The sequence below is a fragment of the Carettochelys insculpta genome, chromosome 2, assembly GCF_033958435.1.
Source record: "Carettochelys insculpta isolate YL-2023 chromosome 2, ASM3395843v1, whole genome shotgun sequence".
Lineage (NCBI taxonomy): Eukaryota > Metazoa > Chordata > Testudines > Carettochelyidae > Carettochelys > Carettochelys insculpta.
Window position 1 is genome coordinate 17167361 of NC_134138.1, and position 14049 is coordinate 17181409.

Sequence of the window (14049 nt, forward strand, 5' to 3'; positions counted from 1 at the left end):
AAAACCTACAGCTTCAAATGTGAACAGCAATAGCTTTGGTAAACTAACCCATGCTTAAGGTCTAAAAACTTGACAATTAATTAGCAAAGCATCTGAGAAACAAGGGTTCTTCTGAAAGGGGTGTTTCCCTCTGAAGGAACCCCGTCTATCCAGCTGCTTTAGCTTCCAAAAAAAGGCTTTTCCAAAAAGCAAGATTTTGTGGGAATATGCAAATGAACTGTGAGATATTTAAATCCACACCTCATTTGAATGCTACCTTTTGCTTATTAGCGTGCCCCTTCCGGAAGGACAGTGCAGTGTAGACTCAGCCCAAGGGACCCGATACCATAAATTGTCATAAAAGAGAGTGTTACATTAAGTAAACAATCTTTGAATTTAACAGGTAACCGCAACAGCTTTTTAACCAAAATAATGCCATGGTAACTCAACATATATTAAGAAGCATAAGGTAAGTGATCTAGTAACTTATGGCAGAAGAGCGCTCCAAAAGAAGGGTGAGGAAATACAGATAAGGAAAAGAGGCTGAAATCCTTATACTGTATACATAAAGAATAGGGAGGGATGTCATAATCTACTATAAAAAGTTAGTGCCCTACTTGTGTACCCCAGTGAAAGTGTCCAGAAACCTGCAAGTCAAAGGATAAACTTGTGGATCACTTCACCTATTACTGGGCTCCCACAAACAACCTGAGCATGAGTGCCAAAGGTTCTATATTATTATTTTATGGGGTGGTAGTGTTTGAGATACTATTCATTGTGGCTCTGTCTATACTACAGCTCCCTTTTCAAAGGGAAATGCAAATGAGGCAAATCGAAAATTCAAATGAAATGCCAATTTACATATTGTGTGCTTCATTTGCACAAATGCATTTTTGAAAGAGACTTTCGAAAGAAAAACAGAAGTGTAGACCGTGTCCTTTCAAATAAAACCCTGTTTTCAAAAGCACCCTTCTTCCTGAAAAAAATTACTTGACAAAGTCCTGTAACACCACTCCCTTTAGAAAGGCTATGGATGTTGCAACCGTTCTTGTGACATGTGCCTTCTGAAATACTGGCAATGGTTTGTTTCAGACAGAATAGCAGTGCACTATGCATGTATATATTAGTATTGATAGCTGTTTAGTTGACAGAGGCAATCCCTTTGATCTTTCTGAAATGGATAAAAATGATCTCCGATTTTCTCAACAGCCTCGTCCTGTTCATGGAGAAGGATATGGCTCTTTTGACATCCAGAATGTGCAGTTTGGCCTCCATATTGGAAGCATGCGGTTTGGGGTAGAAGGCAGGTAAAATTACAGGTTCATTAATATGGAATTGGGAACACACTTTCGGTAGAAATACAGGATGTGGTTGTGGTACGACTGTTTCTGTGGAAGGTTGCATATGGTGGGGAGTCGGTCAGGGCTGCTATCTTGCTCACTCTTCAAGCTGATGTTATCGCCACTAGAAACAGCATTTTCATTGTTAACATGGCCAGAGTGTGTGAAGTACCAGTTCCAAGTCGGGGGCACAGGCCTGACAGAAGCCATGATGTTTTGCACAGTTTTGCAGAATCTTTTTACAAATCGGCTGAGTGAACACAGAGAAGGCTTCCATAGTGGGATGGAAGGCTGTGATCACCAAAAGGTAGATTCAAAGTGAAGAGAGTGATACATGAGTGTCTTTTAGGTAAAGGTTGAGGATTACATGCAGTGCGGTTTTTGTGGGTTGTATACCCCTTTCAGAGCACCAAGATGAGAAATGGTTCCACTTAGAAAGGTAAGTTTTTTTGAACTGCTTCTCAGCTGTTAAGTAAAAGCACATCTCTCACTTGCTGTGAGTAGTGGTGTGCATACTCAAGCAGTTGTGGAGTTGAGCTGAGCTCCTATGAAGTCAGTTCATGTAGTAGGGTACAGGACTGACTGGGAATGTTTATAAGGAACCCCAGCAATTCCTACCAGATATGTTTTGTGGACTGGACCATGGCTCTTGTGATGTCTTGAGATGGTCCTTGAAGGAGGCAGTGGTGGGCACAAAAATAAAAAGTCCATGCTCTTCAGCAGGAGAGATTGTTTTCTCTCAGCTCATTTGTTGGTAGGTATGGCCATGGCTGCGTTTCTCCAGATCTCACCTGCTGCCTCCAATATAGCCTCATCCAGTGGTAGGGCTACTTTGGCATTTGTAGGAGGTTGTGACATTTTTAAAAGCTTGTGTTGTTTCTCACAGACCCCTGTTAAAGTGATTTCTTGGCTGACTGCCACTCAAACAGATCCTGAAATTGCTTCAGGTCATCAGAAGACTGGTGAATGGGCGAGCGGGTGCTTCTCTGTGAGAGGTGACAGATTCAGCTGATGGCGAGTCCAGATGATGTCATGACTCAGTATTGTCTGGCAGGTGGGTATCATGCAATTCCATTTCTTTCACACTGTGCAAAGAAGTTGATAAAAACAGGAGATGGCTGGTGTTGTTGTACAGCGGAAGGTGCCTGTGAAGGATTCCTAGTGGGACTGTTTAACAGCAGAGCAATGATGCAACCAGGACCTCGAGTAGTACAATTCATGAGAATAACGAAGACAACGATGGTCGTAGTAATAATGTATTGACTGGGTGACACTTGGGGACAAATGTTAAGATGAAAAGGTGCTGCTGCAATCAAAATATCTAATCACCCTAGAAAAGCGTGGTGATAGGACTTCATGAAATCAACCATCCCTTGTAGTTAAGCAGTCCCTATAATCTGCAGAGCAATAAAAAAGGGGTGAATGATAGCATCTGGGTGATCTGAAGTAATGGTAATATTCATTCACAATGTCCCTGTGGTGGTAGGGAGGATTGGGGGATGACGTATAATGCTCCCATGGTGACCTAGTTAAAGATCTAGGGCTAGAGTTTCCTCAGGCAACCATATTTGTCTTAGCTCTAGCTTTCCACAGTGCTGTGGGTGATTGTTGTTGCTGCAGCAAGGTCTTGCTTTGTTGCCCCACTGACAGAGTGGGTGAACAGCATTGCATGTTCCTCTGGCACCAGTAGCGGTTGTCTCTCTACCAGTGCTGGGTGCGTATTCAGCCCAGCAGTCACCACTGTGTCCGCTGGTGGTGGCTACAGCAGTGCTACAGTGACTGCTAGTACTACAGGCGCTGAAGCCGCTTTTCCCCCAAAGAGCAGCTTTTAGACTTTGTGCAAGAAACAGACTAGGGCTTTTGTATGCCTGAAGTGCCCAGTTTATTTCCCATGCTCACCCTGGGCAGAGAGCATACAGGGAAAGGCTTTGAGTGTGCCTGGGCCCCAGAAGAGAAGGAGAAGCATCCCTGACAGAAGCAAGGCTGGCTAATGCTGACAGTGACTCTGGGAGCAGCTGGAGAGATTTCTCAAACAGGAGCATTCTTAATCTTGGTTCATTGTCTTCCCTGGCTCTGACCATTAAGATTTTATAGTTAGAAAATCTGAAGAATATGTGCCTCTCCAAGGCAGTGGACACATTTCAGAGTGCCCATCAGAAACAGGCACAGGATATTGGCACTTTAAATATTTTTTTAAACCAACTGACTGACGTGTTTCTGTTCTCTCTTTAGTAATTCAGCTTGTCTATTGTACTGGAGATCCTTTTGAAAGGTAAGTCCTGGGACTGGAGGGGTGGACAGTTAGGGAGGGTTAAGCTTTGCGACCGGGTGCTCGCGAACAGGGTGCGTGCTAACAGGAGGGAGTTTTGAGAGGCTCTCCTGGAGGAGGAGAAGGAAGGAGCAAACTAAAGCACCTTGGGGTAAGTGGCTGCTTATATTTGGAGGTTTTGGGCTTGTGTGTTTGTTTGTTTGGAGTTTGTTTGTTTGGAGTTTGGAGTTTGTTTGTTTGGAGTGCTGAGCTGAGTGTTTGTTTGTTTGAAAGGCCGTGTGCTCAGGCAGGCAGGCAGGCAGTTGGAAGCTGATTAGGTTTGAATTGAAACACCGTGTGCTGATTGGCTGAGCTGTAGGCAGAGGGAGGAGCTATCAGGGAGGCCGAGCACTTAAACCCTGCTAGTAAGCGACTAGGAAGCTTTGCGACCGGGGTGCGTGCTAACAGGAGGGAGTTTTGAGAGGCTCTCCTGGAGGAGGAGAAGGAAGGAGCAAACTAAAGCACCTTGGGGTAAGTGGCTGCTTATATTTGGAGGTTTTGGGCTTGTGTGTTTGTTTGTTTGGAGTTTGGAGTTTGTTTGTTTGGAGTTTGTTTGTTTGGAGTGCTGAGCTGAGTGTTTGTTTGTTTGAAAGGCCGTGTGCTCAGGCAGGCAGGCAGGCAGTTGGAAGCTGATTAGGTTTGAATTGAAACACCGTGTGCTGATTGGCTGAGCTGTAGGCAGAGGGAGGAGCTAACAGGAGGGAGTTTTGAGAGGGGAGTTTAGAGGGGGAGCTTGGAGGGAGTCAGTGACTTCTATTGCCCTTAAACTAAATCCTTTATAACAACCTCTATCTGAAACATTTAATTAACCCTCATATATAACTAGAGTAGGAAATGGAGGCAGAAGCCCAGCAGCAGAGTGGGGGCTATCCTGTTTATTGTGTCGAGTGCAGTATGTATGACTACCTACCCTGTGGGTGGGTGGCGTATGTGTGCGCTCGATGCAAGGAGCTCCTGGCCCTCAGAGACTGAGTGCGTGCTTTGGAGGCCAGGGTGGCTGAACTGGAGGAGCTAAGGAAGGCAGAGGTGTTTGTGGATGAGACTTTCCGGGACATAGTAGGGCTGTCCCACCTCCAATCTGACAGTCCTGATGCTGTTACGGAGGATGAAAGGCTCAGGGAAGGAGAGCAGTCAAGGGGAGCAGAGGGAAACCATCCCATAGTTGGGACCCTCCTTCCAGAGGGTGCTGTTGTATCCTCTCGTGCCGAGGATACTTCTCCAGGGGAGGGAGCGCCAGCTGTTAGGAAGAAGCAGGTTTTAGTAGTGGGGGATTCGATCATTAGAAATATAGATAGTTGGGTTTGTGATGACCGGGAGAACCGTATGGTGACTTGCCTGCCTGGTGCGAAGGTTGCGGATCTCTCGAGGCATCTAGACAGACTTATGGGCAGTGCTGGGGAGGAGCCGGTCGTCGTGGTACATGTTGGTACCAATGACATAGGGAACGGCAGAAGAGATGTTCTGGAGGCCAAATTTAGGTTACTAGGAAAGAGACTGAAATCCAGAACATCTTTGGTGGCATTCTCTGAAATGCTTCCAGTTCCACGCGCAGGGCCAGATAGACAGGCAGAACTTCAGAGTCTCAATGCGTGGCTGAGACGATGGTGTAGGGAAGAGGGGTTTAGATTTATTAGGAACTGGGGACACTTTTGGGGTAGGGAGAGCCTATACAGGAATGATGGGCTCCACCTAAATCAAGGTGGATCCAGACTGCTGGCATTAAACATTAAAAAGGTCGTAGAGCAGTTTTTAAACTAAGAGGTGGGGGAAAGCCGACTGGTGCGGGGGAGCACCTGGATCGGACAGAGACTTCTCTTACACGAGGCTCCATAGATAGGGATTCCCTAGAAGTTAGTCAGATAGGGAACGTGGGAAATAATATATGGGCAAGATCAGATGTGAAACAATCGTGCATAAAAAAATCCAACGCGTCTGTGAAAGGCGGACATATAAATAGTGGTAGTTTTCTAACATGCTTTTACACTAATGCTAGGAGTCTGTCTAATAAGATGGGTGAACTGGAGTACCTCATATCAAAGGAGGAAGTTGACATAATAGGCATCTCAGAAACATGGTGGAATGAGGACAATCAGTGGGACACTATCATACCGGGATATAAATTATATCGGAAAGACAGAACAGGTTGTGCGGGTGGCGGAGTGGTACTATATGTGAAGGATAATATAGAATCAAATGAAGTAAAAATCCTAAAGGAATCAAAATGTTCCATTGAATCATTATGGATAACAATTCATTCCTCTAATATGAATATGGCATTAGGAATATATTACCGACCACCTAACCAGGACAGTGATAGTGATGCTGAAATGATAAGGGAGATTAGAGACGCTATCAAAATAAAAAACACAGTAATAATAGGAGATTTCAATTATCCCCATATTGATTGGGTGCATGTCACTTCAGGACGGGATTCAGAGATTAAATTTCTTGATGCCTTAAATGACTGCTTCTTGGAGCAGCTAGTACAGGAACCCACAAGGGGAGAGTCGATTCTCGATCTAGTCTTGACTGGAACGCAGGATCTGATCCAAGAGGTAACTGTTACTGGACCGCTTGGAAATAGTGACCACAATATAATAACTTTTAATATTCCTGTCTTGGGAAGAACACCGCAGCGGTCAAACACTCTGGCATTTAATTTCAAAAAGGGGAATTACACTAAAATGAGGAAGCTAGTTAAACAGAAACTAAAAGGTAGAGTAATTAAACTAAAATCCCTGGAAGCTGCATGGAAACTGTTTAAAGACACCATACTAGAGGCCCAACTTAAATGTATACCCCAAATAAAAAAACACAGTAAGAGACCTAACAAAGAACCACCATGGCTAAACAGCCATGTTAAAAAGGCAGAGAGAGAGAAAAGGGCAGCTTTTAAAAAGTGGAAGTCAAATCCTAGTGAGGAAAATAGAAAGGAACATAAACACTCCCAAATTAAGTGTCATAATGTAGTGAGAAAAGCCAAAAAAGAGTTTGAGGAACAGCTAGCCAAAAATTCAAAAAACGATAGTAAAATGTTTTTTAAATACATTGGAAGCAGGAAGCCCGCTAAAAAAGCAGTGGGGCCCTTGGATGATAAAGATATAAAAGGAGCAATCAGGGAAGACAGTGCCATTGCGGAGCGATTAAATGATTTCTTTGCTTCAGTCTTCACGGCTGAGGATGTTACAGAGGTTCCTAAATCTGAGCCAGCCTTTTTAGGTGACAAATCTGAGGAACTCACTCAGATTGAAGTGACATTAGAGGAGGTTTTGGAATTAATTGATCAGCTGAATAGTAACAAGTCTCCAGGACCGGACGGCATTCACCCAAGGGTTCTGAAAGAACTCAAATGTGAAATTGCGGAGTTATTAACAGTGGTTTGTAACCTATCCTTTAAATCCACTTTGGTACCAAATGACTGGAAGACGGCCAATATAACACCAATATTTAAAAAAGGCTCTAGAGGAGATCCTGGCAATTATAGACCGATAAGTTTAACATCAGTACCAGGCAAATTAGTAGAAACACTAGTAAAGAGTAAAATTGCAAGGCACATAGAAGAGCACGAATTGTTGGGCAAAAGTCAGCATGGTTTCTGCAGAGGGAAGTCGTGTCTAACTAATATACTAGAATTCTTTGAAGGGGTTAATAAACATGCGGACAAGGGGCACCCAGTGGACATAATATACCTAGATTTCCAGAAGGCTTTTGACACGGTCCCACACCAAAGGCTTTTATGTAAATTAGGTGGTCATGGGATAGGAGGAAAGGTCCTTTCATGGATCGGGAATTGGTTAAAAGACAGAAAACAAAGGGTGGGAATAAATGGTAAATTTTCACAATGGAGGAGGGTAACTAGTGGTGTTCCCCAGGGGTCAGTCCTGGGACCGATCCTGTTCAACTTGTTCATCAATGATCTAGAAAATGAGGTAAGCAGTGAGGTGGCAAAGTTTGCAGATGACACCAAGTTGTTCAGGACAGTCAAAAGCAAAAGGGATTGTGAAGAACTACAAAAAGATCTCAGCAAACTGAGTGATTGGGCAGCAAAATGGCAAATGAAATTTAATGTGGGTAAGTGTAAGGTAATGCATGTTGGAAAAAATAACCCAAATTACACGTACTACATGATGGGGTCAAATTTAGCTACGACAGATCAGGAAAGGGATCTTGGAGTTATAGTGGATAGTTCTCTGAAGACATCCATGCAGTGTGCAGCAGCAGTTAGTAAGGCAAATAGGATGTTAGGAATTATTAAAAAAGGGATCGATAATAAGACAAAAGAGATCATACTTCCCCTATATAAAACTATGGTACGCCCACATCTCGAGTACTGCGTGCAGATGTGGTCTCCTCACCTCAAAAAAGATATATTGGCATTAGAAAAGGTTCAGAAAAGGGCGACTAAGATGATTAGGGGCTTGGAAAGGGTCCCATATGGGGAGAGGCTAGAGAGACTGGGACTCTTCAGTTTGGAAAAAAGGCGATTGAGGGGCGATATGATAGAGGTATATAAAATCATGAATGGTGTGGAGAAAGTGAATATAGAAAAATTATTTACCTTTTCCCATAATACAAGAACTAGGGGACACCAAATGAAATTGATGGGTAGTAGGTTCAAAACTAATAAAAGGAAATTTTTCTTCACACAGCGCACAGTCAACCTGTGGAACTCCTTGCCCGAGGAGGCTGTGAAGGCCAGGACTCTATTAGGGTTTAAAAAAGAGCTTGATAAATTTTTGCAGGTTAGGTCCATAAATGGCTATTAGCCAGGGATAAAGTATGGTGCCCTAGCCTTCATAACAAGGGCAGGAGATGGATGGCAGGAGATAAATCACTTGATCATTGTCTTCTGTTCTCCTTCTCTGGGGCACCTGGCATTGGCCACCATCGGCAGATGGGATGCTGGGCTCAATGGACCTTTGGTCTGACCCAGTATGGCCATTCTTATGTTCTTATGTTCTTAAGCCTGGTGGTGGACTAGGGCCATGGCGGGGGGGCAGGGGGACAGGGGGCATTTCAGCTAGAGCTGTGTTCAAGTGGAGAGCTGGGGCTGGGGGAGCGGGGGAGGAGGGGTTGAACTGGAGCTAGGGTAGTTGAGCCAGAACCATGCGCTGGGGCGGGGGGTTGAGCTGCAGCCACACTCAGGTGGTGAGATGGGGGAGGGTCTGAACCGAGGCTGGGGATGGAGGGTTGATCTGGAGTTGTGCACCTGTGGTGAGCGGGGCTGTGGAGGATGAACCGGGGCCAGGCAGAACACGATTTTGAGTTGCACTTAATGCAAGTTAAGCGCAACTTGAAATCACACATTTTGAAGGTTTACGGTATATATTCTTCTTCCTTTTCTGGTTTGCTTTCTCTCTCTTTATTTTTTTAAAACCAGTCACGTCAGTGAGCTGGTTACGAGTGGAATGAAACTGACAAGATGAGAGAAGGTTCCTCTTTGTTCTTCTTTCTCTCCTTTTTATTTTTAAAATAGTTTACCTTTATAACTTATTTGAATTATGTATGATAACCAGTAACTTACTATAACCTACTTCCTACCTACAGGTCTGAGGAGAGGAGAGAGCTGCACTCAGTCTGCAGCCAAGGGCAGCAAAGAAGCAACTGAGGAGAGCGTGAAGCTGTGCACACTGTCCCTAGTGGCACAAATGATGCATGCTGGGTTAGCACATGTGCAGCCCCACTCAATACTGCTCAAGAAAAGTCTCCATGCTGTGGTACTGGGTGAGCCCAAGACCTACTGTGGTGCACCAAGGGGCACAGCACTCGAAGAACTATATGCTGTTCCATGCACACTTGGGATCAATGCTTGAGCAAAGCCTTGAATGAAAAATCTCTTCCACACTACTGGCACTTGAAGGCTCCACTGCCAAGTTCCACTAATTTTAAAGACATTGAACTGTATTGCTTTTTGCACACAATGCCTCTTCCAAAGGTATGTCACCACAGTACTGTTACCCAGAGTTTACAGAACTCAAAGCAGTGGTAACAATTGCTTCACTGCAGATGGTGGCTAGCAACAAATCAAATGAAAACAAAACACTTCCAACTGCTGAAAAATTGATTAATGTAAGGGTGCACTTATCTAAAGATATTAGATTTAAGTAAACAGAGACACAAGGAATAGGTCTAGAGTATGCCAATCAATCACACAGAATCTGAGATGGTATTAAGTAATTAAAAGCAGGTAGCTTTCCCTGCAGGGAATATGAGATCAGAGCATCTCTCAGGATAGCTACAGAAAGAGGATCTAAAGTATACTATTATCTTTGTCATAACTAATTTTTCACAAAAACACAAAATTCCATACTAACCGACTGGGTCACCACTACTACCTTTAAATCAGTTAACATTAAGAACGTAGTCATAAAAAGCTTCTACATCAAAAGCATTTAAATTCAAGGTCACCATCCACTTATTTCATTTCAGTCTCTATTTGTTGACTCTTTACGCCCCCACCTCCCATTAGCCAAAACTACAAGCTTGCAGACAATTTTGACCTTCCCTCCAGAAGCCCTGCTTGTTCAAATTAAATCTTCTTAACTCTACAGCATTCTATATTTGTATAGAACGTGCACTTTATGGTTGCAGGTAGCTTGATCAAATATGGGATAAAAAAAATCACTCCAGGCCAGATCAACAACACAACCTCGCCAAGCACAGGTACCACTTGGAATGTTAACGGTAACTGATAAGCCTCACCCTAAATAGATGAGGCTTACCAGTTACGATTAACTGGTGGGAGTTGCCTCAGCCCCTCACGGCCCACCATGGGCAAAGGGCTGCTCCAGCACACCTGCAGGAGCACTCATTCATGGCAGACCCAAACCAGAAGCGCCGCAGGTAAGGATGCTTCAGGCAGGCTGGAGCAGGCCCTGCTCCTCAGCAAGCCCAGGTGTGCTGCGAACAGGGTCTCTCCAACCCAGTCAGAGCAGCCCCTTTCTGCAGCAAGTAGGCACCGCTCCAGCCCAGCTGGACTGGAGCAGCCTCCCCCACCAAAATTCCCCCCACACTTAATCAGTTAACTAATGAAACCAGATTTTTTCTATCCTTAGGTACCACATACATACCTCCTGAAGCTTCATAACTCAAACACTGAAAAAGCAGCTGACACCATGCTTATCTCCATGATGTGGTGGCAGTGAGTCGCTCAAATTATGAAGTTTGTCTTATGCATGCACCACAGAATACTATACTCTGTATGCACTTTAGAAACAGTTTTAGCAGCATTCCTGTCATAACATGATCAATTAAAAGAAGACATCATGTAGGTGTTTCAAGCCTCATTGCTGAGGACTAGAAGTGGAAGAAAAGTCTGCCTTGGTTGCACTTAAAAACAAAATCAAATACATAACAATAATCAGCATTGAAGCTTCAAGAAATCTCTCAGTCATGAAAAATAAAATAAGTAAGCTCCCAAAGCTCATACTTCCAAAAAATAATCCAAGAGCAAGAATATAGGCTCTGTCTATCAAGATCTGATGTAAGCGTTCTATGTTTTCCTGTCTATCAAGATCTGATGTAAGTGTTCTATGTTTCATTAACACACAACACAATCATCTGTAACGATGCATGCTTCACCTGAATTAATATTTTATCAGAAAAGTAAAAGGATAGGAACTGATTTTTCATATATTTTGCCTTGCAATTATTTGTAAATTTAAGGTTCATGCTTATATTTATGAAAATCATTATAGCCTACCTTAAAATTATTTGATCTCACAAAATAAGAACTATGTTTAGATAAATATGCCTCTTACCACAGAGCCAATACTATCTACAGCTTTTTACATATAACTGTTAATAACTGTACCCTTATTTGCAAATTAGGTAAGTGTAGTTAATCTGGTTTCCCTTTATTCAGTTGCCATCTGAAACTGGAGATTTATGCTTCTCACTTTTTGAACTAAAATGCAAGCTTGTTCACCTTACGTCTTAATTTAACTCTAACAGCATGTAAAAACATGGATTTGCAAACTGCTCAGAATTTTGAAGGACTTCTCATTAGCCTACATGAAGAAATCCAAGTTACCCAAGTCCTTGTGCTTTACTACTCAGAAACCTAAAGCTGCTTTTTAGTTATTGCTAAACCATATAACAAAACTGGGGTTTTAAAATCAATTCAATTTCTTACAAATTTGTCTTCACAATATCTTTTTAATAACTAGATGATTCAAAACTATATTTAATTTTGTAAAATAAGTAGTTAAATCTAAAATACAGTTAGGATGGGCTATTGGGAAACAGGAATAAACAGCTTCTCCTATACAAGCAGTCCTGTAGCACCTTAAAGGCTAACAATGTTATTTATTAGGTAATGAACTTTCATGGGAGAGACCCACAGAATCTGGAAGAAGTCAGTCTTTGCCACGAAAGCTCATTATCCAATATATAGCATGGTTAGTCTTTAAGATGCAACAGGACTGATTGCTTTGTTTTGCAAAGATACAGACAAGAATGACTACCCTTCTGAGACTACTTCCCATATACAAGGTTTGTACCCACAGATCTGAGAGTGCTTTCCAAAGGAAGGTAAGTAGTAGTCCCCACTTTACAGACAAGAAACCAAGAAAGTAAGCTACTGTGACTTCCCCAACATGCATCACATCAATGCTAGGGCCAGGAACAGAACCCAGGTTTCCTCGTCCCAGTCCAGTGTCCTACATACTGAAGAACATGCAGCCTAGCTATTAATTTATATATTAGTCCCATGTAAAATAATAGTTCACCACAATACAAAAGATTTTAATTCACACCTAGTGCAAACCGTCTCTCAAATGAGTTATTGTACATCCTTCAAAACCTAAAAATAGGCTTAGTTTACACACAAACAGACATAATTAGTCAAAAGTAACAGTGTAAGATTACAATACTGACTGGTATGAGGAACTTCTTGATTTCTTCTAAAGCATGTCCCATTCTGGCATAAGCCTCTGCTGGTGGGGCAAATACTTCAATAAGAACATGTAGGTCATCATTTAAATGGAAGTATTTTGCTTCTCCACTTTTTCTCAACTCTTCTTCCTGGAAGAAACCAAAAATTTCACTGTTGAACAGCGATACACAGAAAAGTAAATTTATGTTGCAGTTGTTTGCCATACACATACAGTTCATTTATTTTTGGTACAAATACCAAATTGGAAACAGGAAATTATAAATTGATATTTACTGGACTCAAAGGCAGCAAAAATGTATAAGAGTGCATTTTGCTTATTAAAGCATGTTTTATGAAGTATATATTATTCAAGAGAAAAATAGACAATATTTCTACACTGCAAAAATGACTGTTCAAGGACTGTTTTGACTTAAACGAAAAAAATTCAGTAGTTGTGAGCAACAAGAAAATATATGCTATTCACTTTTTGAACAGGTTTTTTTCTTTTCCTCCAACCCACTTCCAGGCTGGCTGGAGACAGAGTGCATAGTCTTCATTATGTGGACAAGCTCTCAGCTAATTTGTGTATGCTCAGATTTCTGGAAACAATTTCTGTTAATGCTTTCACTTAAATGAAGTCAATTTAAAAAAGAAAGTGGTACTTACCTTGTGCCGTAACTGAGGTTATTCAAGGAGCCTGTCTCCGTGGGTGCCACACCTAGGTATTATGGTACCACTGTGCCCTGGTCTGAGAATTAAAATTGCAGTTCCCTTGGCAGACTGCTCATGCGAAGTGATCAGCCTGCACCAAATGTGGTGCGTACTGCACATGTGCAGCCTGCCAACCCCTCCATTCCTTCTCCGCCCAGAAAGAGGAGTATACTGAAGCAAAGGGGAGGAAGATTGGGTGGTGAGCAACCATGGAGAAAATCATCTTGAAGAACCTCAATTCCTGCACAAGGTGAGTAACCCTCTTTCAAAGAGCATCCCCAACATTGCTCCACCTAGATGATTATGGATCAGTCTCCTTTGATAGTGGAGGGAGCTTCATTTGGTGTAGTGATTCAGTGCTAGAAGAATATAGACAAATGGAGTGTCCATGGGTGAATAAACAAGAAGTCCTGTGGCGCCTTATAGCTTAAGAGATATTTTGGAGCATATGCTTTCGTGAGCAAAGAACCACTTCATCAGAGTCCTGGGCATGCATCCTCACTGCCTGACAAAGTTAAGAAATGCTGAGAATGGGATAAGTGATGACAAGTAGAGCTTGTCTACACTGGGTTTTTTCCTCCCATTTCTTCTTGACAGGGAGGGGACAGAAAACATGAGGTGTTCATACAGCCAAGCTTAATAAGCCAGGCTATGAGGTCATTTACCTTGAAATAATTTTTCCAGCCCAGCAAATCACTTTTGCTCACCCCCCTCCTTTCAAGGCTGAAAATGACTGCATAGCAGGCAGAGGTATTGTCAATTTTATTGGCCTCCAGGGAGGCTTCCCACCATGCATAGGTAGGGAGTCACACTAATCAGCACTGCGAGCTCTGCTA

At 42.7% G+C, this 14049-nt stretch overlaps 1 protein-coding gene across 2 annotated transcripts in view; it reads right to left on the reverse strand.

The window, feature by feature from the left end:
* The window catches only part of KHDRBS3 (KH RNA binding domain containing, signal transduction associated 3), a 232450-nt gene that overhangs the window by 137684 nt on the left and 80717 nt on the right, over positions 1 to 14049 (reverse strand). For both annotated transcript variants that reach the window (XR_012644135.1, XM_074985605.1), the window contains exon 4: positions 12505 to 12651. Coding sequence is in view for 1 of the 2 variants with exons in the window: in XM_074985605.1 (XP_074841706.1) it covers positions 12505 to 12651 (147 nt within the window). In the remaining variant the exon portion in view is untranslated. The remainder of the gene's footprint in view (positions 1 to 12504; positions 12652 to 14049) is intronic.